Source organism: Mandrillus leucophaeus, unplaced genomic scaffold (genome assembly GCF_000951045.1).
Source record: "Mandrillus leucophaeus isolate KB7577 unplaced genomic scaffold, Mleu.le_1.0 Scaffold38, whole genome shotgun sequence".
NCBI classification, from domain to species: Eukaryota; Metazoa; Chordata; class Mammalia; order Primates; family Cercopithecidae; genus Mandrillus; species Mandrillus leucophaeus.
In genome coordinates, this window is record NW_012104031.1 from 5,480,797 (window position 1) to 5,507,789 (window position 26,993).

General features: G+C 51.1%; 2 protein-coding genes across 2 annotated transcripts in view; both read left to right on the forward strand.

Annotated features, from left to right (window-relative positions):
• Positions 1-120, forward strand: part of ASCL5 (achaete-scute family bHLH transcription factor 5) — a 756-nt gene extending 636 nt beyond the window's left edge. Inside the window, exon 2 of the mRNA XM_011990609.1 lies at positions 2-120. Coding sequence (XP_011845999.1) covers positions 2-120 — 119 coding nt within the window. The remainder of the gene's footprint in view (position 1) is intronic.
• Positions 121-2,535: 2,415 nt separating this feature from the next.
• The window catches only part of CACNA1S (calcium channel, voltage-dependent, L type, alpha 1S subunit), an 81,717-nt gene continuing 57,259 nt past the window's right edge, over positions 2,536-26,993 (forward strand). Inside the window, exons 1-6 of the mRNA XM_011990610.1 lie at positions 2,536-2,687; positions 4,575-4,680; positions 20,977-21,116; positions 22,886-23,028; positions 23,207-23,359; positions 25,547-25,752. Coding sequence (XP_011846000.1) covers positions 2,536-2,687; positions 4,575-4,680; positions 20,977-21,116; positions 22,886-23,028; positions 23,207-23,359; positions 25,547-25,752 — 900 coding nt within the window. The remainder of the gene's footprint in view (positions 2,688-4,574; positions 4,681-20,976; positions 21,117-22,885; positions 23,029-23,206; positions 23,360-25,546; positions 25,753-26,993) is intronic.

Genomic DNA, 26,993 nt, shown 5'->3' on the forward strand with positions numbered 1-26,993 from the left:
CGGCCCGACCGCCCTGGCGAAGGCGAGGCCCGGGCGCCCTCCTCCCTGGTACCGGAGTCATCCGAGTCCTCCTGCTTCTCCCCCTCGCCTTTCTTGGAATCGGAGGAATCCTGCCATTGATCGGGCTTGTGGCAGCCCCTGGCTTGGGGGATGATCCGTCGGCCCCGTCCCACTTTCGGGAGCAGGGGGAGGCTGCTAGGTCACCCGCGATGCGCCGCAGGCTGGTGACTGCAGGAGGTCCGCGGTGCTCCCGTGTCTGCGACATCCTCCCTCCTCCATCAACTTGGGGAGGAAGTGCAGGGCAACGGGTGCGAGGCGCGCGATAGAGACCTGAGGAGCTCCGTGGGTGCAGCGAGGGGCAGGGCCTGGGACTGCTCCGGGCGTCCTGCGTCCCCTCCGGGGTGCAGAGGGGCACTCCAGGACGATTATCCCTGGGTCTGGCTCCCGCTCGGCCTCAGGTAGCTCTGCTTCGTCCTTCCTCGCCGCAGGCGCAGCCCAGTCTCTGCGAGTTCCCGGGAGGCAAGCCCGGCTTTGATCCCTCGGTTACCATGCCCCTGCTCTCCACCAGATGGCCTCAAATACTAGCGACTTCTTTGGGAGCACGCTTGCCCCTTGAGAAAGGAACCCAGAGGAAGGGATGGGAGGCCAGGCCGCTGCCGGCGCTCAGCCCGGACCGAACCCACAGACTCAGCAGAGGCGACCTATGTGCCCTGGTGGCGTTCTCTAGCTTCCTTGGTGGGGGGCGATCACTCCCTCCACGCCCCCCAACGAGGTCGTCTAGTTTTGTCCCAGGTTGGGTGGGGACTGTGGTTTTTTTCCCTCAGACTGTAAGCCTTGGGGGAGGGGGGTGTGCATATGGGTACATAGGCACTGTGTTGGCACCAAAGAGCTAAATAAAAGGATTGTTGAATTTTCTCATTCCTAGATCATTGTCTACCCTCACCCTTCATGGTGCCCCTTTCTCATTCCCACTGCTAGTCCAGAGTACTTGCTGGAAGGGTATGTGGGATTCGGTGTTAGTGCATTTAAGGTTCAGTGTTAGCTCAGGCATTCAATGAATTTTTTTATTTTTATTTTTATTTTTATTTTTGAGACAGGTTTTGCTCTGTTGCCCAGGCTGGAGTGCAGTGATTTGATGCCTGCTCACTGCAACCTCTGCCTCCTGGGTTTGAGCAATTCTGCTGCCTTGGCCTCCAGAGTAGCTGGGATTACAGGTGCACACCACCACGCCCACTAATTTTTGGTATTTTTAGTAGAGTTCAGGTTTCACCATGTTGGCCATGCTGGTCTGGAATTCCTGACCTCAAGTAATCTGCCCACCTTGGCTTCCCAAAGTGCTGGGATTACAGGCATGCACCACCGCGGCTGGCCTCAATGAACTTTTCTTTTTGAGACAAGGTCTCACTCTGTCTCATTTTGTCACCCATGCTGGAGTACAGTGGCCCGATCTTGGCTCATTGCAGCCTCAACCTCCCAGACTCAACTGATCCTCTCACCTTGGCCTCCTTACTAGCTGGGACTACAAACACACACCACCACACCCTGCTAATTTTTGTATTTTTTGTAGAGACAGAGTTTCACCACTTGCCCCGGCTGGTCTTGAACTCCTGAGCTCTAGCCATTCGCCCACCTCAGCCTCCCAAAGTGTTGGGATTACAGGCATGAGCCACCACGCCTGGCCTCAGTGATCATTTACAGGGAGCATAGTATATGTGGGGACTGTGCAGAGAAGGGGCCAGAGTCCCAGAGATAAAGCACACAACCTTTACACCTGTAGGGGTGGGAGGAGGTGAGGAAGAAAGATACACAGCAGATGCTCCACAGTGAGGCAGGTGCTATGCCAGAGGTGTGTACACTCAGGGATGTTCTGGGAGTCTTCCAGCCCACTGGAGAGGGGTTTACTGTTTCCCTGACATGGGATTGCTTGGGGAGTGGGTTGAAGGTATGTTTGGGGAGTCTTGGCTGATGGTGCAAATACTGAGATAGGTAGAGGGTGCTGTGGAGCTGTCCTGACTTAGGCTGCCCAGTGCCTTCTCCAGACAATGTCACGGGGCTGAGGAGGGAAAACCTAATTTTGGCATGAGGGGGCCACTCTGCCGTTTGAGGTTTCACATCCAAGGCTACTCCTTCCTGATCTCTGTTTCCCCAAGGCTTGAAATCTTCCATCTTGTCTCCCTCTCCCACTGCCCCTGCCCCATCCCAGGCCTGTGTGTAAGTTCTTCTCCCCATCCCCCACTCTTCTCAGGGGACAGATTGGGAAGTCACTGGCTGGACTGGATGGAATGACAGCTGCCTGGCCTCAGGAGCTCAGGCCCGGCAGTGGGGAGCCGAGTGGAGGCTAATTTTACTTGCTGGGAGTGGGGAGAGTAATCCTCCTGCCCCCACTGCTGCCCCCGCCCCCCGGCTGGCTCAGCAGGGCAGGCTCAGCCGACAGCCTCAGCCAGCCCAGTCCTCAAGGCGGGGGGCATTGGGGACGCAGGGAAGAGAGGGCACTGGGGAGGGGGAGCAGGAGAAAGCCAGATTCCCAGGGAAGCCATGGAGCCGTCCTCACCCCAGGATGAAGGCCTGAGGAAGAAACAGCCCAAGAAGCTGGTTCCTGAGATTCTGCCAAGGCCACCCCGGGCCTTGTTCTGCCTGACCCTGGAGAACCCCCTGAGGAAGGCCTGCATCAGCATCGTAGAATGGAAGTATCCTTCAGGGCCCGGGCCGTGGTGGGGAGCATGCATCATGGGGGAGGGATTCAGGGGTAATCACAGAGCACACACTTCCTACAGGAGGGCCAGGGAGGCCTGGGACTTAGACCTGGGGTGAACTCACAGAATTGAGTGAGGCTGGGGGAAGGAGCCCTCAGCTGCGCAGGAGAGGAGGAGGAGGAAGAGGAGGGAGAGAAGGAGGAGGGGGGAGGAGGAACAGGAAGAGGAGGAGGAAGAGGAGGAGGACTTGGTGGGGCTTCCTGGGCCTGAGCAGACCACTCAAGTCCTGGGTGACAACCAGAGATGCCTACTGACCACCTATGGGTGGGGCCTGCTTCATGGGGACTGTTCCCAGGTGTGCCCAAATCCACATTATCATGGGGTGCCACTAGGTTTTTGAAGCACCAGCCTCATTTCAGAATAGGATAGGAACCAATAAAAGGTTCGATGGCCTCTTTGAGAAAGCTTCCCCTTGTTTGGGTTGGGTGGGGGGTGACCCCTCTGGGGGCAGATCCCAGCTGAGGACAGAGCCAAGGGGAAAAATGGGTCTGAAAGACGCCTGGTCTGAGTGGCTCCAAGACACAGGCCAAGCAAGCCTGGGTGTTCTAGCTCAGACGTGCCACCCTGGGGACAGGGACTTCGAATCTCATGCTATGTTTGCATTTGCTCTGGGGGGAAGAATGCTGAAAATATCCGGGTTATCTGGGGAAGGGAGGAAGGAGTGACAGAGAGAAGGGGAGGGCTGTGTCAAGTGGGTTCTGAGAGCAAGGGTCGGGCATATTTGAAATATTTCTGAAGGGTTCTGGAAGGTTGGGCTCCTACCAACTGTTCCCTAGAAGGAAAGAGAATGAGGGATAACTAGAAGGACAAGAGAAACGTGGGGCAAGTAGAGATAGCTTGGGGTCAGTGTCAGCCCTGTTCCCTTTACCTGCCCTCAGCCAGTTGGTGAATCACCCACATCGAACCCTCCTAGGCCCTCCCTCCTTGCCTCTCTTCTGCAAACAGGTTTACTCCATGGGTTCTCCCTCTCCTCCATCCTCTGCTCCTCTGCACCTTCCCCTCTCGTAGCCCCCTGCCCCTGTGGCCCTCCTCTTTTCTCAAACACTGGAGGTTACTGGGAAGAGAATGGGATTTTTCTGTCAAGCCCATCTACATAATATGCCTCCCCATCCGCCCCCAAACAACTGCCTCGCTTCCTCCCTTGCTTTCTCTAGCTCTTTCCACACTTGCTGCCTAATGGGTCAGAAAGTCAAGAAAGCCATGGACCTGGGGTACCCTCTAGAAATGGCTGTGGCAGGGTGGGTGTGTCTGGGAGGGGCGAGGTGTGACAGGTGTGAGCACGAGCACACCAGCATGCACACATGGCTCTGGAAATTCATCGTTCATCTCTCCATCCCTCATTCCCAGTCCTGCTCGGTGAGTTCTCAACCTTACCCCACATCAACCCGCATCAACCCTTACCCTCCCGTGCCATTTCTCTGGGTGAGCCTCTGTGGATTGGCCAGAATCTGGGAAAGTCATGGCTCCCTGGGAGGAAGCAAGGGCGTAGACAGGCACTGAGAGTGGAGCGGTGTGAAGACCCCCTAGGCCTTAAAGCTGAGTAGCCCTCAGCCAGGGACCAGACCTTTACCATTCCAAGGAGTCTATGTGAAAGCGACTTGTTCCTGAGGAAAGGGAGCCAGTTTGTCAAGGCAGGAACCTGGTCCTCACTGTATCCTGCAGGTGCTCAGGGAAGGAGCAGTGTGGGCGAGTGTCCAACAGCCTGTCCACCTGCCTGGCATCAGAGTCACAGTCCAAACTGACCCTCAGCGCCCTCTTCCCCTTAACCCTATAAGTCCCATGCCCCTGTGGCCCAAGGGCTCTCCTTAACCCTGGCTCCAGGCCCTTCGAGACGATCATCTTGCTTACCATCTTTGCCAACTGTGTGGCCTTGGCCGTGTACCTGCCCATGCCAGAAGATGACAACAACTCTCTGAACCTCGGCCTGGTAAGATTGGCTCTTCCATCCCCCTTCCTGCCGGCCTGCAGCCCCAGGCTTGGGGAGGCCCCCTTGGTGGACTCTGTTCTGGGGGATGGTGCTGGTGGTTTAACTCCCTGCATCCCCACCCACCTGCAGGGCTGGCTGAGTGGCTCAACAGATTTCCAGGGTCAACGTGCTTATTCTAGATTCTGTGACATTGTCAGCCAGCACTGAGCACGCAGTCATTGGTCCCGGGCACTGTGCTAATACCTGATGAGAGTAAACTCATTTAATCTTCACAACCACCTCATAAAGTGGTTCCATTTGATAGATGTGGAAACTGAGGCTTCGTAAGGTCAGCTAGTGAACCACAGAGGTTGAATGTTAATTTCCTTTCCCTAGATGTAATTCATAAGAAACTTGTGTCCACTAAGTTTGCCTTCATGGGAGAGTTTTATCCAGGAATCTGAAGCAAGAACATGTTTTAGAGTTCTACAATACCACTTTCTCTTCACCCCTTCATCAGTAACACATACCTGGAACCATAAAATGCCGGGGCTGGAAGGGATATTCAAAAATTAGGCTGTCCTACCTCCTCCCCACCTCATTCTGTTTTATGGATGAGGAAATTGAGGCCTAGATAGGTTCAGGGACTTATTTACCCAATAGTTAATTTATAATAAAAATGGTTAGCATTTAGTAAGTACTTATTAAATGCCAGGATTTGAGCTAAATATTTTACATTATTGTATTATTTAATCCCCATAACTACTCCTGTGGGGTAAGTAACATTATTAGACCCATTTAAAAGACAAGGAGACTGATATTCAGAGAGTTTAGGTACATTGCCCAGGGTCACCCCACATCTAAGTCTTGTGGTAGGGCCTCCAGGTTGGTCTCTCTGACTTTAGAACCTGCAATTTTTTTTTTGTTTGTTTTTGAGACAGAGTCTCACTCTGTTGCCCTGGCTGTGCAATCTTGGCTCACTGCAACCTCCACCTCCCGGGTTCAAGTGATTCTCCTGCCTCAGCCTCCCAAGTAGCTGGGATTACAGGCGCCTGCCACCATGCCCAGATGATTTTTGTATTTTTAGTAGAGATTGGGTTTTGCCTTGTTGGCCAGGCTGGCCTCGAACTCCTGACCTCAGGTGATCCGCCCGCCGCGGCCTCCCAAAGTGCTGTAATTATAGGCGTGAGTCACCACGCCTGGCCAGAATCTGCTCTTGTACAGGCTGTGTTGCCAAGGTGGTGGGTGACAGCAGAAAGACTTCTAGGGGAAGCCCTCTTAGAAACAGTGGCCTCAGGCTCCCTAGGGGACAGGACAATGGAATCACCTTTTTCAACGGGGCTTTTTTTTTCCTGCACTGAAACTGCAGGGCCTGGGAGGGAGGAGGTATATTAAGCATGTGTCCAGGGCCTGACACATCTCTGCCTTTCCCTTATGCTGGTTTCCATGGGAATCTATCTTGAGCCGATGGGAAGCTGGGATTCTAAATGTGTGCTTGCTATGAGGAGAAAACACTCTGAGCTCCCGAGTGTGGAAGGAGAGTGGGATTAAACATTGGCAGGGCAATGCCACCTTTGCTGGCAAGGAAGGCATTTCTTAAAGTCTGGGCATTCTACACCATCGGCTTAGTCTCCATGTTTCTGAATGCAGGGAGAGCTCTGGGTCTACCCCACCCTTCACGATTTCATATTTTTGGGCCTCAGTTCCTTACGACATTGACTACTTTTGCAAAAAACTCTGCCCCATCTTGGAGGATATTAAATTACACCTCTGCTGGATGCAGTGACTCACACCTGTAATCCCAGCACTTTGGGAGGCTGAGACGTGAAGATCGCTTGCATCCAGGAGTTCGAGACCAGCCTGGGCAACATAGAGAGACTCCCGTCTCTACAAAAATTAAATTAGCCGGGCCTGGTGGTGCATACCTGTATTCCCATCTACTTGGGAGGCTGAAGTGGGAAGATTGCTTGAGCCCGGGAGGTCGAGGCTGCAGTGAGCCAGGATCATGCCACTGCACTTTAACCCGAGTGACAGAGTGAGACCCTGTCTCAAAAAAAAAAAAAAAAAAATTACATCTTAGAGGTTATATCATCTTCCATCTTGAAACAAAATGGCTGCCTTAACAGTTTCATGTAGTCCTGTGTGTGTTTTTCTTTAGTTTGTGGGCTGGAGTTGCAAAACCTTGGGTTAGGCCTAGAGCTCATCATAGAGACAGGATTATGAGTTCCCTGGAAGTCGGAAACCTAATAAAAAATGTTTCCAAAGCAGAAAATGCCACTTGGCATTTGGGAAATGAATATTCAGGGAGGACTCCTAATCTGACCACTTAATTGTGAAGCCCAGAGAAAGTCGGTGATACTCAAAGTCACTCAACCAGCTTCGAGCTCAGGGCTCCTCACTGTTCATGTCCACAAAACCCAACAAGAGGGAGATGAGAGGAGTCAGAGTAGAAAGGGGCAGCAGGTACTCTCTCTCTTACCCTATTGGCTGCTTTGTAGGTATCTGAGAAGGGTTGGGGTCTTTCCAGTCATTTAGAATAACCCATAGCTTTCAGGAAAGGAGGCCTAAGGATTAACTGTTCATGAACTTTCTCATTCATTTAACGAATGTTTCTTTAGTGCCTGTCATATCCCTGGCACATACTGGGGATATCACTGTGAACCAAATAGGCACAGTTCCCATGTTCACAGAGCTTCATTACCTGGATTAAACAAGTAAATATGATAAAACAAATTAAACAAGTAGTTAAAATGAAATGGGAAAGGTTCAAGGTTTGGGAACATTTTGGTAGCATATTGGCAGAGAACCTAAGCTAGTCTTGAGATCAGGAAGTCCTCCCAAAGGATGGGATGTTTAACCTGAGACCTAAAGGCTGAGGACAGGGACAGCTCCCACGTGTACAACCTATGCAGTCCCAGAGGACCCCCACTCAGAAGGGCCCCACATTTGGGGTTGAATGCTCTGTGGTCAATGTATTGAAATTTTAATTAATTTTATCTTTGAATTTATGATTTGTAAGTGAAGTACATTGGGACAATGGCACATGCACCTCAAGCTTGGAGCCTTGGCTTACACGAGGTCCTGACTTCTGCTATCTCCCTGCCTCTAAGGAGGGGCTCTCAGCTTGATGTTTTGCCCTCTGGAGTCCTGGGCCACTTGGCAGAGGCCCAAGTGGGAGAATGGGAAGGGCCGTGTCTCAGGGAAGGACATGGCTCTGGTTGTCTCTACCCTGGGCTGACAGTGATGCAGTCCATTCAGTAAACGACCCTATGAGGTTGAGCCTCCAAGACCCTCCCCCATTCTGGGTACTTATTGTCTCCAAGGAAGCAGAGATTGCAACACCCTTGGGTGCCGGATGTCCACTATGGGTTGAGGTGGTGGGTCTGAGTGAAGGGGAGATGCCTAGCTCCACACCTCCACCTCTGGCCAAGGCACAGGATGTCGGGCTGTGGGATAGTGAGGGTGGAGGGAGAAGACTAGGAGGAGGTACTTGTGACAGTCTGCACTTGCCCCATACAACACCGAACGGCAATCAAAAGACACCATGGTAGGTTGAGAAAGGGGCTGAAAAAAAAGGAAAAACTTTATATTTAGTACCTTCATCAGCACTTATTTCCTACTGTTTGAACATGGGGGCCCACATTTTCACTTATACTGGGCCCCCCATTATGTAGTCTGGCTGTGAAGGAGCGCGTTGTAGAAGGCCAAGAGGGAAAGGGGACTCTGGACAGAGGGAGCCACATGGGCAAAGGGCTGCAGGCAAGAGACGGAGAGGTCAAGTGGGGATTTAGAAAAATCAGGCCCCACGTGGAGCATGGATTGGGGTGACATGGGGTGCGAGGGAAAGCAGGGAAGGGGGCAGGGAGCCCAGGGAAGTCATCCAAGCAGGCAACAGGGAAGGCTGGGCCAAGGCACTGGTGATGGTAAAGATGGCTGTGAGGTGGCCTTAAGAAAGACCTGCCAGATGGAATCCATGGTGAGGACTGGATGTGGGGATGGAAGTGTAGGGGAGGGGGAGGATGACACTTGGGGTTCAGAAGGGAACAGAGCAGATGGCAGTATCACTTACCAAGACTGCAGGTGGGGGTGGGGAAGAGGAAGGTGGTGAGTTCAACTTCAGATGTGTGGAGATACAGGTGCCTGTGTCCACTGAGAGGCAATTGGATTTGTAGGTCTAAGCATTTTATGACAGAGGTTTCCTCACTTTGGCACATGCCAGACTGGCTGGGTGGGTCAGGGGTGGGGATGGTTGTGGTTAAGAAAGGCTCCCCTCAGTTGCCTTGTGTGCGAGCAGGGTTGGGGGTATGACTGCTGTCTGTGGGAATGGGCTTCCTTGACAGTGTCCCTCCATAGCCCTTCTGCCAGCGTTGGCTGAGGGTAATAGACTTGGGGCCTGGGTTTCCTGGGGCTAGGGGTGCCCCTGTGACTCTGCCTGCTCTGTGTCAGTGGGAAAGCCCAGGATCCTCCCTGAACAGAAGAGGAAACTGAGGTCCAGAGAGAGCAAGGAGTCCTGGGAATGAATATGCAGCAGGTCAGAGGGTGGCAAGAGGGGCATCCAGGATGCTGAGGTCCTGGCCAACCATGGGATGTTACAGTGGCACCGGGCTCTGAAATCAGCCCATTATGGCATGGTGGTTATAAAAATGGGTTCTGGAGCTAGAACCTGCTTTTGAGCCCAGGCCCACTCACATACTAGCTGTGTGATCTTCGACAAGTTATGTAATCTTTCTGTTCCCTCAGTTTCCTTCTTTATAAAATGGGGATGATATTGTATATTTAAGAAGTATACTTAAGACGTAACTGGATGAGTGAAGACCTTCTCAGTTTTAGTGCTTTATCTATCAACAGAAGGAACTTTGATCATGCGGGTCCCACAGAGCAGGCTCACCAGCCAAAATGCCTGTAGTCACAGAGACCCCCAGGTTGTTCTAGATTCAAAGGGTCTAACTCCCAGTAGTTATGCCAAAAGATTATTTCAGGTAAAGAACTCCTCTTCACCCTGCCCATCGTCTGTCCCTGATTTCTCTTTAACTCTGTGTCTTCTCTCCTTGAAACCTCTAACTTTTCTTAGTGGCTTTCCTGGTCACCCCTCCCTAGTCCTCCAGCAAATCAACAGCAGCAGCAGCAACAAAGACATTCAATATTTGTCGATTACTTGCATATTGTCAGTCACTGTTCTAATGCCTTATATGTGTTATCACACTGAATGCCATGAGGCAAGTACTTTTATTTTTCTCATTTGTACAGAGGAGTAAACTGCAGCGCAGAGAGGTTAGATCACTGCGCATGCCCAGGTGGCTTTATGGGCAGGCCTACATCCTTTATTGGGCAGGGTTACCACTCCAGCCTAGGCCAGGCTGAGGGGACCAATGTGGAAAAGCAAAAACAATCATCAGACTTACTAATTGTTGGGCAGACATGAGAAACTGATTGCTTTTGCTACATTATCTCATTTCACCCTCAAAGCAGTCCTACGTCAAAGTATGATGTTCAAAAAGTGAAAACACAACTGTAAGTAAAATATCAAAGGAACACAAACCAAAGATTAGTTCAACTCAAAAGAGAACAGGCAGGCGTGTGAAGCTGGGTTAAAGGGAGTTGGAGGAGCAGAAGTTATGATACTGGAGAAAGAATGATGGAATAGGATTGCTAGGTTAGATACCAAGCTGGTTAATGTCCTACAGGGCAATAAAACTCTAATCATTGGGATTATCTTCCTATCAGGCAGAATTCATTTGCATCTCTAGAGGACAGAAGAGTGAGGGCTAAACAAAGTTACATTCCCTCCTAGTCAGTGGTTTTCAAGGGATTGGGGAGGGGAAGTAGTTCTGCCCCAGAGGATATTTGGCAACAACTGGAATTGTGAAGGGGAGGGGCAGGGGCAGAGATGTGTCCTACTAGCTTCTAGTGGGGTAGAGGCAGGGGCCCTGCAATGCACAGGACAGGCCCCCCTCCCACCAGCAAAGAAGTATCCAGACCAAAATATCATTAGGGCTGAGGTTGAGAAACCCTGACCTGGATAATTAAATAATCCTTGGCCAGGCCTATTATAAAATGCTCCAACATGATATTACAAAGATATGGCATCCTTTCTTTGCTTTATTTCCAAGTTCTGGATAATTTAGATTTTGCTTAAGTAGATGGTGCCTGCTGTCCTTGAGGGCAGGGCAGGGCAGGGCAGGGCCCTCAGGCTCGGCAAGATGGCTGCCCCTTTGGCCCCTCCTGGACTGTAGGGCAGCTGCCCACCCCTCAGGCATCAGCCGGCTCCACCAGGCCCCTGTCGCATTCCTGGGGTTCAAGTTGCCGCAGTGTCCTCCACGAGGCTGGAGCCTAAGCCTCTGGCAGCCAGGGCGTTTGTCTTTTTATAGGGTCTGGAATGCGCTTGCCAACTCTTGTGGCCGGCAGCCCATTCCACTCGCCATCTGGGGAGGCTGGGGCCTCAGAAGGACCGCAGCTCTGGCCTCACCCCTCAGAGATCCAGCACCTGCAGAGCACAGGGTTATTTGAGCCTGGGCCACTGTACAGAGAAGTGATGGTGCTCAAAAAGGGTCTGTGGAAATGAATGAAAGCCTGGATTTTAGACCCACCCGGGAGCCTGCCCTCCCACCGCTGCAAGAACTTAGGTCCCCTTTCAGGGCACTTAGCTTCTCCCTCCCCGCCCATCCCAATCCATGCCCCTTCACACCAGGCACAGGGGCTGCAGACGTTGTAAGAGCTGAACAACAGAAGCCTTGGAGGAAAGCCTTTGCCCAAGCTGTGCTAGCTGCCCGGGAGTCGCAAGAAAGGACAGGCTCTCAAGTCAAACCAACCTGCCTCCAATCTAGACTTTGGTTCGCAGCTTCCTAAACTCTCTGAACCTCCGTTACCTCATCTGTGAACAGAGGACCACAATATCTTTCTTTTTTTATTTTTTTTTAGACCAAGTCTCACTCTGTCACCCAGGCTAGAGTGCAGTGGTGTGACCTCAGCTCACTGCAACCTCCACTTCCAGGGTTCAAGCAATTCTCCTGCCTCAGCCTCCCGAGTAGCTGGAATTATAGGCACACACCACCACACCCAGCTAATTTTTTTTTGTTTTTAGTAGAGACAGGGTTTCACCATGTTGGTCAGGTTGGTCCACAATATCTTTCTTTTCAGGACTGTTACATCCATGAGTGCAACAACCTCGTGTTTGACCTTGCACACAGGAGTTGCTCAATAAATGTTCATTCCCTTCCTTCTCTGACCTCCCAGCACTAACAGCGCACAGCTGAAGTCATGCTGAACCCAAGCCTTGGGGGGCAAAAGACAGACCTGGGGTGGACTGAGGGCAGGATCTAACAAATGTACCCAGATGTCCCAGGCATGCTCTTTCTCTCTCTTCCCCGTGCTCGGCATGGTGGTTGAGACCACAGAGTCTGGAATCAAACTGTAAATATCATGACTCTGCCTCTTGGTAGCTATGTGATCCTAGAGAAATTAATCCCTCTGTGCTTTGGCTTCTTCATCTGTAAAATGGGGATAAGAATACCTACCTTAGTCAGCTGTCGTCAGAAGCTAGGGAGGATGATGATGGACTGCCCCACACAGACCAGGATGCGTGTTGGGTGTGGGTATGACTGCGTGTCCACACTCAGTGGGAGCTGGGCAACACGGAGGAGTTTGTGGTCCTGTTGCTTGCTGATGGAAATGTGTTGGGCCCTCCTTTTCAACTAGTTCCTCCGTTGGGCCCAAGGATTGGGAGTAGGAGATAGTATCCCAGGCTGGTGAGGGCCTGCCCCTTACCTTGGGCACCTCGTTTTCGGCCTGTACCCTTCCCTGCCTTTGCCCTCCTAGTGGTTGTATGTGGGAAGCCCATCTCAGTTCCTGTGATCTATTTGCCTTGACCCAAGGAGGAGCGTCTGGCCTCTGCTGTGACACTGGGATCCGAGGCCTTTCCCTGCTCAGTCTGGAGCCTGCCCCACACTACACCAGGCACTGGACTCCAGGACCCCCTCCTCCCACTTTCTTTTCTTCAGGTCACGCCGCCCTGTGCTGTATCCAGCACCATAGAAACCTCAGTGTTCGTCCTCTGCCGGGCTCGGAGGCACAAAGAAGCCTTGGGGTGTGGGAAAAGACTGTTCTTATCTAGAGTTTATTCCAAGGCCAGGGGGCTACCGTCTTCTTCACACACACCCTTGAAAGAGGAAGCCTCTTTGGGGCAGAGAGGTGAGGGCTTCATCTCAACATAGGCTGGTGGAGGAGGGGGATGCTTTTTCTTTTCTTCTTCTTCTTTTTGGACTTGTTAGGAGTTAATGTTGCAAAGAGTAGTTTACATCTTCACTTTCTGAAGACACTTGAATTGAGAACCAATGTAGCTGTCATGGCAAGGGCCATCGGGGCTGGCCACCTCACACCCACCATCTTCCCATGGGACTCCAAGACCTGAGACACAAAGCAGCAGCCAGCCCAGATCCCCCTGTTCATCCTGCACGCTCCCAAGGTTGCTCCATGCCAACACAACCTTTGGGCGTCAGACATCAGAAGGTCTGTGTGCCTCAGCCCTGAAAGGTGCAGGTCTCTCTCACCCTCTTCTGCACCTGGGAGCAGATGCATTACCAGTAGACGAGGGCCACCTAGCCCTGCTCCAGCCGGGACCCCTGCGGCTCAGGTAGAGGTGCTGAGCCCCTGTGTCAAAGTTGCTAAACGTTTTACTTTTGTTCCATCCTAGCTCTTTTTTCCCCCTTTCCTGATGATTGATTTTACAAAAGATAGAGCTCAGAAGGCCCTGAAGCGAGGAGGAGGGGCAGGGAAGATGACTAGTAGATGGAGGGTGAGGGCCGTTTTTTGCCAAAAGCCTAAGTAGAGTGATCTGGGTTATCTGACACCCTCCTGGATGGAACCCCAGAGTACCTCCTGTGTAGAACGTCCCTGGATTTTCCCCAGCCCCCAGCCTCTCCCTCTTCTGCCACGGCAGAGAAGACAAGAATTTTTAAGAACTTATTATAGCCTATTTCTCACTGGAGAGGAAAACTTATCTGGCTTTGTGGAGAAATTTCCGTCTGATACTCATAGTACATGATCTTTACTATATGCTAGGATATCACATTTAAAAGGACATAAAAGAAGAAATGTAAAACGCTTGAATTAGCTTGTATTACAACATTAATACTATTGAGAGTATCCGCTTTCCAGGCTAAAGAGAGTCATTCATTCTTCTGTTCTTGCTTTAGCCCTTTGTAATCTGTGATAATGATTTTTTTTTTTTTTTTTTTTTTTTTTTTTCTGGAGATGGAGTCTCGCACTGTTGCCGGGCTGGAGTGAAATAGTGTGATCTTGGCTCACTGCAACCTCCGCCTCCTGGGTTCAAGCAATTCTCCTGCCTCAGCCTCCCAAGTAGCTGGGGTTACAGGCGCCTGCCACCAAGCCAGGCTAATTTTTTGTACTTTTAGTAGAGACAGAGTTTCATTATGTTGACCAAGGTGGTCTTGAACTCCTGGACTCATGATCCACCCACCTCAGCCTCCCAAAGTGTTGGGATTACACGTGTGAGCCACCTCACCCAGCCCTACTTTTCTTTTTAAGACAAAAATGTATACAAATGAAAACTTGAAAAGGCAAAAAAAAAAAAAAGTACTTACCTTATAAGGTTTCGGTGAGTATTAAATGTATGCATGCAGCCAGAATAGGGCCTGGCGTATACGCGGGTGCTTACTAATGCTTAGCTATTATTATCCTCATTACCCAAGACAGCACTGGTCTCCCTTCTTCTCCCAGCCCCCTTCACCCTGAACGTACGGAGCCCTCTGGGACCCTCGGCCCCATTGTCCCTCTGTCTAGTCAGCCCTGGTGCGTCTGGCCTGCCCAGACCTGAGGGAGCCTGGTTGCCTGGTGAGGGAAGTGCTATACAGGGAAGCGAAGAGGGAACTGGAAGAGGGAAATGAGACCCCTGAGATGGAGGTAGGATGGCAAGGGAGACCCATTCCAGTTACATCTATTTAGGTGAGCTTTCATTGGACTAAATATAGCCACTTCCCTCACTCTTCAACGGGTCATCTGCCAAACCTGGAGAATGAGGTGGTTGTGGAGACATCAGGGCCCTGGACATCCAGTGTGCGGCGCGGCCATAGAGGCCAGCACATCAGGCCAGCCTACCAGAAACTCTGTTACTTCAGTCACGGCAGGCAGGGCCTCCTCGCCTTTGGCAGGCACCTCATTCCCCTCTAAGTCTCACTTCCCTCCTCTGTGAAACAGGAAAAACAGCACAGCCGGACCAAACCTCTGTCCACAACTGAGGTGTGCAAGAAATGACTTATTTTTTCCTGAGAACCAACTTTCCGTGGATCCTGAGCGCATACCCCTCTAGGATGGAGAGGGATCACTGCAGCTATTCTGGTGCCTTCAGTTATCCGCCTACCTGGGGAATGTGCCTAGGCCCTGGGTCTCAGGCAGTGCGCAGGTGACAGGGTCATAGGTCCTCTGCACCCTTCTTAAGGCAGGAATTGAGGCTGAGTCCTCTTTCCTGGGGGCCCCAGTGCCTCCTCCCAGATCCTGCTACACCTTCAAACTGTGAGCTCTACCCCTGAGACCTCCCAATGTTGCAGTGATTCTCAGGCTTTGGAAGACAAAAGCCTGGGCGCTGCCACAAACCAGTCCTGAGGCAAGGGGGCCCAGCCCCGCTGTCAGCTTAAGGGAACAAGAAAATGGGGGAATCTAGGAGGAAAGCAATCATGAATATTGTAAAACTGTCTTCTGATAGCACCTGCCAAGGCTGTGTGGAGAGCTTCTTGTAAGGTCCCTAAGAGGGAGCGGACATTTGAGGATGTCTGTCCTCCGCCCCAGCCTGAGCTCCCTGCAAGCACCCTGGGCGTCCTCCTCTTCAGTCAAATCTACCTTGTCTCCTTGTAGCATACATGCCTTAAAGAGTTAACAACAAATATGAGTCCAGTGCCTCCCTGCTCCAGTGAGATTTGTGCCTGAGCAGATCACTCTGTCTTGACCCTAAGGAAGGAGACTTTCAGGCCCAGGTGACAGGCAGTCATGTGGTGGCAGTGCACCTTCCCAGGGATCCCTTCAACTGCAGACACTTTGCTGCCTCTGCCAGCCCCTCCCCAGGCCAGCTGAGTAAGGTCCTTTCAGTGGGCTCTGTAGATCCCAGAACCCTCCAGCAGGGCACATGGGGAGCCCGGGAGCCTGGAGTCCTGACCAGGCCACTGTGCCAGGGGTAGGATTGCAGGGGAAGAAGGTGTGGTAGCTGCTGCCTCTGTGGTCCCAGATAGGGACACTGGCACTGGGCAGATCCCTTTGGAGGGAAGCCCAACCAGTTCTCATCATCTTCCCACAAAGCCCCATGCAGGCCAGGGGAGGAGAAGCATTCAGGACTGGCTGACCCTTGGAGATAGCAGACTCAGCCTGAAAATAGAGGCAGTGGGAGGGTGAGGGGATGTGCGGTCCCAGCCCTGCTGTTTTCAGCCCAAGACTCTGGGAGTGCCTGGCTCCAGTGCCCCTGGGAGCAGGTGCAAGGCCTGTGCATCAGGGGTCACACACCAGAACAACCTCCAGCTAAGTGTGGCCCCAGGGAGCACCAGTTAGAGGCTTATCTATGGAAGGATGAGAATTCCCTTGAAGGGGACATTTAGTAATAAAGGCCCTTGTTGGGGGCTGAGGTAAGGGAGCTCTCACGTCACAAAGTCAGGCGGGCTCACTGTCCTCCCCTGAGCTCAGAGATCAGGGGGTCAGGGACAGCACTGCTCTCCTGCTCTGGGATCAGGACCTGAGGTCCAGTGTCTCTTCTTAGGAATACAGATCCCAAGGCTGCACCTGGTTTGAAGGTGAGCAGAGATTGTGACTTTCCATTGTTCATTTATTCAACAAACATAGCTTGAGGGCCTACTGTGTGCTGGGCAGGATGATGCATTCTGGGGCAGGGCTTCTCAGATGATCTGTAGGGAAAGACCATAGTTGGTCATTTTTAATTTCTACTCCATCATGGCCTGATACATGGTCTTACTGTGTGGGACCCCTCCACAGCGTGTGCCAGCTGGGATTCGCCATGTGACTTTGACAAATCCAGAATGGTCTATAGTCCACCCATATGTGTGGAAGTGGCTGCAGATTGCCATAGAATTTTCCAAATGCTTACTCAATGCCTACACTGACCTCATTTCAGAGTGATAGTGACGGTGTGCAGCTGCACCTGCCCACAGCCTGCACCTCTCGCAGCAGAGCCCCGGGACACTGGTTGATTCATTCCGTCACAGCACTTTCAGGCACTGTGCCAGATGTAGTTGACACAGCAGTGAACAGAGCTGAGTCCCTGCTCTCAGCGATGTTATATTCAGGTCAGGAGAGATGGGTCAAATAAATTAACAAATATATAACGAGTCAAGTTTTGACAACAGCTAAAAAGAAAAATGAATCAGGCTAAGAAGATAGACAGTCAGGGGGTGAGAGCCAGGAAGGTCTCAGTGACAAAGTGACCTTCAAGTTGGGACCTGCAAGGAAGAAGTGAGTGAGTCATGCGGATATCTGGGGAAGAGTATTCCAGACAGAGAGAACAGCAAGGGCAGAAGCCCTGAGCCCGAAATACTTTCATCTCTGTCGGGGGACCACACGCCCCTGGGGGAAGGGCATCAGAATCACCAGTTGGTGGGGCCTTCTCAACCATAAAACCTCCCCTCACCCACCACCAACAGCAACTCTAAGAAGCCTTCTTTGGAGAGTGACCCTGGCCCTCAAGCCCAAATGCTATTGCTGATGGCGGAATGTCACCTCTCTCCTGTTCTTGGAACAGAGAAACCATGGAAAATCTCCACAGTTAGGAACACATGTGAGGGTGACGTGGCCTCAGTCTGTCAGAAGGCAGCAAAGAGCAGCACAGGATTATAAGGGACAGGGAGGACACAGGGCTGGTGCTCCCTGTGGGGGGTCAAAGGGTTGTAAGAGGCAGGAGGTCTACTTGGGCAGTGGGCCTTGGGGACACTCTAGGCAGAGGGGCCGGGATGAGCAAAGGTGGAGGCTGGGGCAGCTAGAGAGCTAGGGGACCTGAAAGTCATTCCACATGATCGACAGGGTGGCCAGCAGGCTGGTGGTGAGGCCAGAGGGATCAGCAGGGGTCATGTTATGGAGGACTTTGCATGCCACGGGAACGCATTTGGATTTTCTGGTAAGTGTTGTGGAGCCATTGCAGACTTGCAAGCAAGGCAGTGGCAGGATCTATATGGAGAAGGGCCCAGGGGAGGAGATGCGGATGGCGGTGGACCACTGCAGGCAGGGGAGAGCAAGCAAGGGCAGGAGCAGTTGAAGAGGAGGAGCTGGAGTCTGGAGATGGTAGGGCTGGAATGGCCTGGACCTGCTGGACACTGGGACCCAGGGAGAGCAAGAGAGAGGAGGAGTCCAGAAAGACCCTGGGGGTTTCTGGCTTGGGCCACTGAGTGCCTTTGGCTGAGACAGGGACACATGAGAAAGAGCAGGTTTATCAGTAGGAGGAGTTTCATTTCAAACATATGGAGTGTGAGGTGGGTCAGAGCCAAGCCCTGGTGACCACCCACAGCCATGACATCAAACAACAGCTCTGTGAAAACCAATAGAACATAATGGAAACCAACAGAACACAATGTAGGCAGAAAACAGACCTTCACCAAGGGCCCAGGTGTCTCATAAGAATAGCTGTGATGTATTCAGCATTTGGTGCATGCCAGGCAGGGGTAGCCACTTATTCACAAGGTGCCATTTAATCCTCACCATGACCCTTCAAGGTAGCTCTCATTATCTCAGTTTTACAAATGAGGAAACTGAGGTTCACAGAAGCTTAGGAACTTGCCCAAAGCAGCAGAGCTGGTGAGAACCATCACACCACATATCTCCTGCCTCCCACCTGCCCATGGTGGGCTCTGGGGGTTGTCACAGGAAATTAGGATGTTTTAGGAAGGTTGATGACTTTGATCTTGGGAAGACAGCCAGGTCTTACCCAGGGCATCCAGTCGAGAGCTTAATAAATATCTGTGGAATGACTATCCCTCATTCTTCCATGGAAGACTGGGCCCAGGCTGCAGAGGCTGTCAGCCAACCCAGTGTGACACTGATGACACTGTTCCTATGATGCAAGAGTGGACACATCCCTTTTCCCTCTCCTCCGGAACGAGGGCTCACGCTGTGTGCACACACAGGGATTGTATGGTACTGAGTTTTACTTCCAGGCACTTCAGGGTTGGGCTGGAGGGAGTATGGTGGAAAGAGGCAGGCCTTGGAGCTAACAGGCTGAGGAAACTGAGTGACCTCATCTGAAGCCCACAGCCCCCGACAAGCTCTCTCTGAGCCAGGCTGAGCCAGACAGGCAGTGGCAGGTGCAGGCAATTCTCTGGTGTTCATGGCTGGCCGCCCAGCCTGTGAGCACTGCAACTATTTCAGGTCCTGCTTTTCCTTGCCTCAACCCCACTTCTGTCTATCCCCCTGGGACTGCAGCAACCTGAAATTGTAAATGCTGCCTTGACTTCACTCTCCTCCCTTACACTTTTCCCTTAGTGGTGTGCCTGACTCCCAGGAAACCTGTCCTGCAGAGGAGGGAGACCACCCACCCGATTCCCGGGAGATCCCTCTGTAGTTGGCCCAGCCCACTCTTCCTGCCAGGGAGGGTGCCCAGACCTCCCTTTGCAGCTCCCCTCCATGGAGCGGCTGCTCCATGATTCCCCACGAGTGCCAAGCACAGTCTCCATCAACAGGCCCTTTCACAGAACTGCATGGCTTTGCATTTTAATTATCATATTACCATTTTCTGGAAGAAGGGGAAAGCATTGGGGTCACAAATTGATAAAAGGAATGAAGGGCAAAATTAAGAATAGCAAATCTAGTCCATGTATGCTGCAGTTTTCCCTTCTATGTGGAAGGGGAAAATCATGCTTTCAGGAAAATTCTCTGAGTGACAAGTTTGGAGGATTCTGGAGCCCTATCCACAATAATGAGCCATGTGAGGGCCTCTTCCCTTGCCTCCCACACCTACTCACTTGGAAGTAAAAATACATTATCTTCCATATCACTAATGGAGTGCCCCATTCCCCAGTCTGGCTCCTCAGTAAAGGAACTGTGAATATGAGTGACGCCTCCGCAGTGTGCTGATGGGGAGGGCCCCTGCTCCCAGGAGACGCTTCCATGGGTGTGAATGTTGGAGACTAATGGGGGCTGGGTTGTGGGGGTACAGACCCCCTTGTTGTGTAACTCCAGGGAGCACCAATCAGGATAGATCCGTGTATATATATACACACACCTCCTGGAGCTGTGCCGTGCTGCAGCCTGGCCTAGGCTGCAGGCTGGGTCAGCACCCCCTCGGGAGGCTGTGCTTATCTGGGGAGGCCTGGAGGCCAGAGCTCTTAGAAGCTGCCAAGCCAGGGTTCAGATGGCTGCGAGGAGAGCAGTTTCAGCCTGGAGTCCCAACAAGAGAGACCTGCTTCCTCAGTTAGAAATAGCTCTCACCTGGGCCCAGAAGAGGGCAGAGGGTGACAGGGCTAAGGATAGAGTAACACAGAGGATCAGGCTACAGGGTCAGGGCCTGGAGTGTCGGCAGGGCCTTCTGTAGAGTGGGGCTGAGCTGAAACCTCAGCCTCTTACCTGTGCTCCCTACACACAGTGTACCCCACACTCCACTCACCCTGTGTAATAGGGTCACGCTCTTTAAGGAGCTGCCTAAAGGAAGCCAATGTGAGGGCAGGTGGGGCGGGCAGGGAACCTTAAAGGAAAATGAATTAAAGAGCAACACTGCCCAGCAAGGGAAGGCATTTGGAGTTCTGAGCAATCCACTCCCATCTCCTACCATCCATCCCCTGCATGGTGGGAGAAGAAAGGTGCCAAAACCAGAAAAACCACCTGGGGACTTTCATTTTGGGTGCCTCAGATCCTTCATGTATTCAACCCATTCTCATCTCTGGAAGTCGAGTAATGAAAAAAAAAAAATGGGCAAAAATCCCCATGCTTCATGGAGTTTATATTCTATCGGGGAAGATAGATAATGAACAAGATTTCATATATATAATATATATAGATATGGTATTTAAGCTAAGAGTAAGTGCTAAGAAGACCAAATTAAGCAGAGCAGAGGAACATGAAATGCTGGAGATAGCTCGCATTACACTTGGTGGCCAGAAAAGGCCTCAGTGAAGGAATTTTGAGTAAAGACCTGTAGAAAGTGAGGGAGTGGCAGTGCCAGGGCCTGTAGGTGTGGAGGTGGGTGGGCATTCCATCAGTAGGTGCAAATGTCCTGAGGCATGCCTGAGCAACAGCAGGGAACCCAGCGTGGCTGCAGGGAAGAGAGCAAGGGTGAGCTCGGAGAGCGCAGACACATGCTGGGGACCACGTTTGCTCCCACAGGAGAAGCTGGAGTATTTCTTCCTCATCGTCTTCTCGATTGAAGCCGCCATGAAGATCATTGCCTACGGCTTCTTATTCCACCAGGATGCTTACCTGCGCAGCGGCTGGAATGTGCTGGACTTCACCATTGTCTTCCTGGGGTGAGAGCTGGGTATGGGGAGACTGGAGGTCAGACCCTCACTGAGGACTCTGTGCCCACTGCCACCACCACCAGCATCTTAGAGGTGGGGTGGGACTCCAGCGTTGTGCTAACCACTGCATGGAGCAGCCTCTGTTAGAGGCTGGCCTGGCAAGGGTGCTGTCCATGCTGTGGAGAGTGGGTCATTGCTCCTGACCCTGCCCACAGGTCACAATCTCCTTCCCTGGCTAGATGCTATAAATTCCATTATCCTCCTCACATCACGCAAATTTGGAAATGATATGGAAGGTTCCACTGGCCAGCAGTTTCTGAATGTTCATTAGTTTCTCACCCTCTGTCATTTATTAGTTTATTCCATGGACCTGTATCGAGTACCTGTTATTCGGGTTCACAAAACGGACATTTATTAACTGTATTAGTTTGCTAGGGCTGCCATAATACCATTCCACAGACTGGGAAGCTGAAACAACAGCAATCTATTTCTCACAGTTCTGGAGCCTGGAAATTCAAGGTCAAGATGCTGGCAGGTTTGGGTTCACACGGTCTCTCCTCTGTGCATGCGCATCCTTGGTGTCTCCTTGTGTGTCCAGAGTTCCTCTTCTTATAAGGACACCAGGAAAACTGGATGGGGGCCCACCTTAACAACCTCATTTCATCTTCACCACCTCTTTAAAGACCCTGTCTCCAAATACAACCACATTCTGACATACTAGGGGTTAGGGCTTCAGCATATGAATTTAGAGGGAACATAACTCTACCCATAGCATTACCGTAACTACCACGTAATGATAACAATAGCATTTATCAAGTACTTAATATGTGCCTACATGCACCATCTCATTTAATTCTCACCACAATCCTGTTTTCCCTCATTTTATGAATAAGGAAGCTAAAGAACAGAAAAGTCAAGCAACTTGCCCAAGGTCACACAGCTAGCTGGTGGCAGTGCTGGGATTCAAGCCAAAGCAGTCTCGGTTCCGGAGCCTGCATGCTTAACCAGAATGCTGTCCTTTAGTTCTGAAAGGATGGTGTTGGTTACCTGCTAGCCATCCAGTGCTACTTTTGGCTCAATGGGGAAAATAGAAGAATTCTGAAGAATTCTGTGAATTGGCCTCTGCCTTTTACAAACTGCCCTGGTTGGAAGCCAAGACAAGTGCGTACAGAATAATAGAGTGCAGAAAGCAACACCTCACAGCGCATTGTTGTTTCATACCTAATGTGTCCCAGGGAGTTCTGCCGTTAGAAGGATTCGGAGGCAAAGGAATTTGAGGTAGACTTCAAAGGATAATGGAAATTTGAGTAAATTAAAAGAGGAAGAGGAGGCTAGTAGGAAAGAAAATAAAGGGCATTATCAAAAAGTGCAACCAGGAGGAAAAGCGTGCAGGGAGAACTTGCTATGGAGTTTCTTCTCTGGGTCGCCACTGAGTGTGATACAGGTAACCTCCAGCCCATGTAGGGGGTGCTCAGCCCTAGGGCCAGGAACTACACCTGTGGCACGCATACCTCAACCCCATTGAGCATGCAAAGTAGACCTCACAAGTGGAGCACCACTCTTTTCCCTGAGTATGAACTTGATGTCAGAATCCTTTTAAGTGAAATTCCCCAGGTAAGCATGATCAGATCATTTGTTAGTTGATGAACCATATTTGCCGTCTCTCCCCTAGGCCTTTCCACAGGTGCTCGAGCATGGACAGGACACAGGGCCCCAGACCACTGGGGCAGTGGCTTTCCCAACCCCTGGACCCCTTCTCTCCCTCTTCTCCATTCTAGGGTCTTCACCGTGATTCTGGAACAGGTTAACGTCATCCAAAGCAACACAGCCCCAATGAGCAGCAAAGGAGCCGGCTTGGATGTCAAGGCCCTCAGAGCCTTCCGAGTGCTCAGACCCCTCCGGCTGGTGTCGGGGGTGCCTAGTGGGTGGCAGTGTCCCTGCAGACCCCTTTCTCCTCTCCCTTCCTGTTCCCTTGTCCCCAGTTCTGGGTCCCCTTCCTACCTTGACATCTCAGAGGCTTCCCAGGATTTATAGGGAGGGAGGGCCGTGAGACCAAGTGGAGGTGACTCCTCTTTTCCCCTCCCTGGCTGCCTCTGCAGGCCTGCAGGTGGTCCTGAACTCCATCTTCAAGGCCATGCTCCCCCTCTTCCACATCGCCCTGCTGGTCCTCTTTATGGTCATCATCTATGCCATCATCGGGCTGGAGCTCTTCAAGGGCAAGATGCACAAGACCTGCTACTTCACTGGCACAGGTGAGCTTCCAGGGAAAGTGGGACTGTGGGACAGGGCCTAGGATGGCTCAGAAGGGGGAGCCACCCTAGCTGGTGAAGGAGCCCAGGGCTTGGCCATTGCCACCCACATCTGTTGACCTTGGGAATGGGCTTTTCCGGGATAGGGGGGACTTGGAGGAAGGACAGCTCTACTGGGGTCAGTGAGCCAAGAAAGTGAGCAGGGGCCTGGGCCACAGCTTGTTCTGAAACACCCTTACCCCCTACTCCACATGCAATGTGGTATATTCCAGGCTCTCTGAGCCATTTGTAGATGGAGACACAGGCATGGGATAAGCCTGAATTTCTATGTGTACTTTTCCTGTCACATAGTTTTAGCTTTAGTCTGAGCTGCCCGTCAGAGCAGGCACCCAGAATAGGGTCTGAATGGGACCTCAGAAAAAACGCCCAAGAGCCAAAGGCAGTCATTTGTTGAGTTTCCAGAAATAACCTACATTGAAGCCCAGATATTCTTGAGCTGAACCAGCAGTTCTCAAACTTTTTGGCCTCAGGACCCCTTTTCTCTCTTATAAATTACTGAGGACCTCAGAGAGCTTTTGTTTATATAGGTTTTGATCTGTTGATATTCATGGTATGAGAAATGAAAACCGAGGAACATGTCACAATATTAATTTATTAATTCACTTTTAAAGAACAGTAAGAAACCCATGACATGAGAACACAAATAGTACAATTATAATAAAAAATAACTAGATTTTCCAAAACGAGTAATATTTGGTGAGAAGAGTGGTGACGCTGTTTTACACTTTTTGTAAATCTCTTCAATGCCTGACTTGATAGAGGCTGCTGGACTCTCACATCAACTTCTGTGTGCGCGTGCTGCCACATCACACCTCATGCAGCCACTGGAAAATTCCAGTCTACATTGTTGAGAGAATGAGAGACAGATGGGCAACTAACATCTTAGCACTACTTTGAAAATCTTTTTGGTCAGGCCAACACCCTGAAAAAGTATGGGGTCCCGCTCTGAGACTGGCTGCTCTACCCTGCCAGCAGCTCGCTGGGACTTAGCCTCCTCCATGAATCCTGGCATTGAACTCACCAGAATAACTCTCCTTGACCTTCAGTGTCTCAGGAAACTCTACTCACCTCCTTATGACCACTGACAACAAAGGGACAGTCAACACCAGTCCCAAACCCATCTCACAAGAGTAAACTCTGGTCCAGCTTTCAGGGGTTATATTCCTAGACCCCTCCCATCTCAGCCTCTTCCCATCACCACCACAATCTACATCCTATAATAGGCATCATCAGGATGGATAGGAGGGGACCTTCAATCACATCTTCAACCCAAATTTGGAGGTCTCAGTGGTGTTCTCATGACATCTTGAGGAATGCTGAGCAGCAGTGCTCAAAAGCCCCTCTCAGATCAGGGCTTCTGACTTCATTGGGTCAAGGCCCCCTCAGAACCATCAGTGTCCTCTCCTTTCCATCTTCAGAGCATTGAGCCTACATGCTAAATAGGTTAATAGCCTACACGGTAAATAGGTGAGGCAGGGTGTTCCAGTTCTGATAAGCCAATCTAATCTATGAACACAAAAGGAGACTGTAAAACATCCTAAGATGAAAGGGGATGCAGGATGTCATCAGAAGTACAGGATTTTAGAGACAAGAAAGCATCATCCAGGGGAACAAAGGAGAGTGCAGGCTCGGGCCTGGCGGGAACTTCCCTTGAGTGCAGACCCCTGCCCGTCAGCTGGGTGTCTTGTACAGCTCAGCCCAGTGCTTTTGGAGCTTCTCCAATTTCACCTCCCAGACAGAACTCTCAAGTCAGAACATGTGAGCCCTCCACCTCCAGCCTTACTCCAGCCAGGCAGCTGCCTTCTTTTTTAAAGTTCTGTGGGGACAAATGACACTCAGATTACTCCTCTTTCATGGGTTGCACTGTATAGGACAATTAATCCTAGAAGCTGACCCTGCCATGAGGCCCGGGGGCCCAAGACATAATTCCTGCTGCCTGTAGCCATCCTCAGCCCCAGGCATTCCTCTTCACTGTCACCATCTGCTCCGTGTGAAGCTGTCTTTTGCGTTTTCAGCAGAGTGTCTTTAGACTTACTGCTCAATTCTCTTAAACTGCTCTTATACACCTTTCCTCCTGTCATTGTCCACCTACTACTGTTGTCTGATGCTCCCTCTGCCTTCTGTCTCCAGATATCGTGGCCACAGTGGAGAATGAGGAGCCATCGCCCTGTGCCAGGACAGGCTCAGGGCGCCGGTGCACCATCAATGGCAGTGAGTGCCGGGGTGGCTGGCCAGGGCCCAACCATGGCATCACCCACTTTGACAACTTCGGCTTCTCCATGCTCACCGTGTACCAGTGCATCACCATGGAGGGATGGACTGACGTCCTTTACTGGGTGGGTCTGGGCCCGGGCCTGCCAGAACCATCTCCCTTCATCCACAGGTTTGCAAGGGAGCGGGGAGGGAGGGCTTGCCAGTCCACACAGGAGGCCAGTCTCTGACTTGAGTGACCCCAGCTCCCTTTTGCTCCTCCCTGGGGAATCTATATAGGATGTAGGTCCCCTTCTGGTTCCCAGGTATGTGCCCCAGCATCTTATGGGGAAATCCCCATGATACAGTATGTCTATGCAGGATCCAAGGGGCGGGTGAAGAATGGAAACCAGGAAAAACCTGGCTGTGAGTGACTTAATTCTGATGGCTTAGAATTTCAGACTTTTTGAGGAATGAAGGGCTCTTTGAGTCTTTTTCCTTTCCTCTGCAAGACTGCTTTCCCATATAACTATTATAAGATATTAGTTTCCTTACCCATAAAATAAGGATAGTAACACTGTCTATATCAGAGTTAGTGGGAGAATTGCAACAGTGCCTGGCACACAGTCAAGACTCCATAAGAGTTTCTTTGTTGGAGTATATTATTTATTTGGTGTTTGTTAAGAGCTAGTTAGATTTCTTATTTCATCCTTCAATGATGGAAGGCATTGCTCCCATTTTATAGATAAGGAAACTGAGGCTCAGAGAGAGTAAAATAACTTGCCCACGGTTAAGAACTTAGTGAGCAACAGAGCCAAGAATCGAACTCTGATCCCCCTGGCTCCAATCCGGAATTAACCACAATATGATGCTGCCTATTAGAGGGGTGAGGGGATTGTAAAACTGTCAAATGCTTTGCAAATATAAAGGATTCGTGTAAATATTTATTGTAAGTGTGTATTAGGAGAGCAAATTATTTAAAATATCAAAGGACTGTCACATGTATGATTTCACCTCTGTTTCAAGCCTGTGAGGAGAGACAGCCCATGTCATTATCACCATTAGGCGGATGGGAATAATGATCAGAGATGTTAGGTGACTTGTCCAGGGTCACAGAGGTTGTTCACGTGAAAAATCTTGGCTTTAAATAAATCAACTGGAGGTAGAGTCTATGAGGGAGGTTAAACACTCTTGGTTGGAGGGAAATTAGGTCAGTCTTGCCCGGACCAGGTAGGCAGTCAGCAAGTCCTCCCTAGGGAGATCCTTTCAGACCAGATCCTAGTCCTCAGGCTGGAAAAGTCCTTCCAGACTAGTCCTCAGGTGAGGAAAAATGTCCACTCACTGTCCCAGGGTGGCTTCTCTCCTTGTCCCCCAGGGTTGGGTGGAG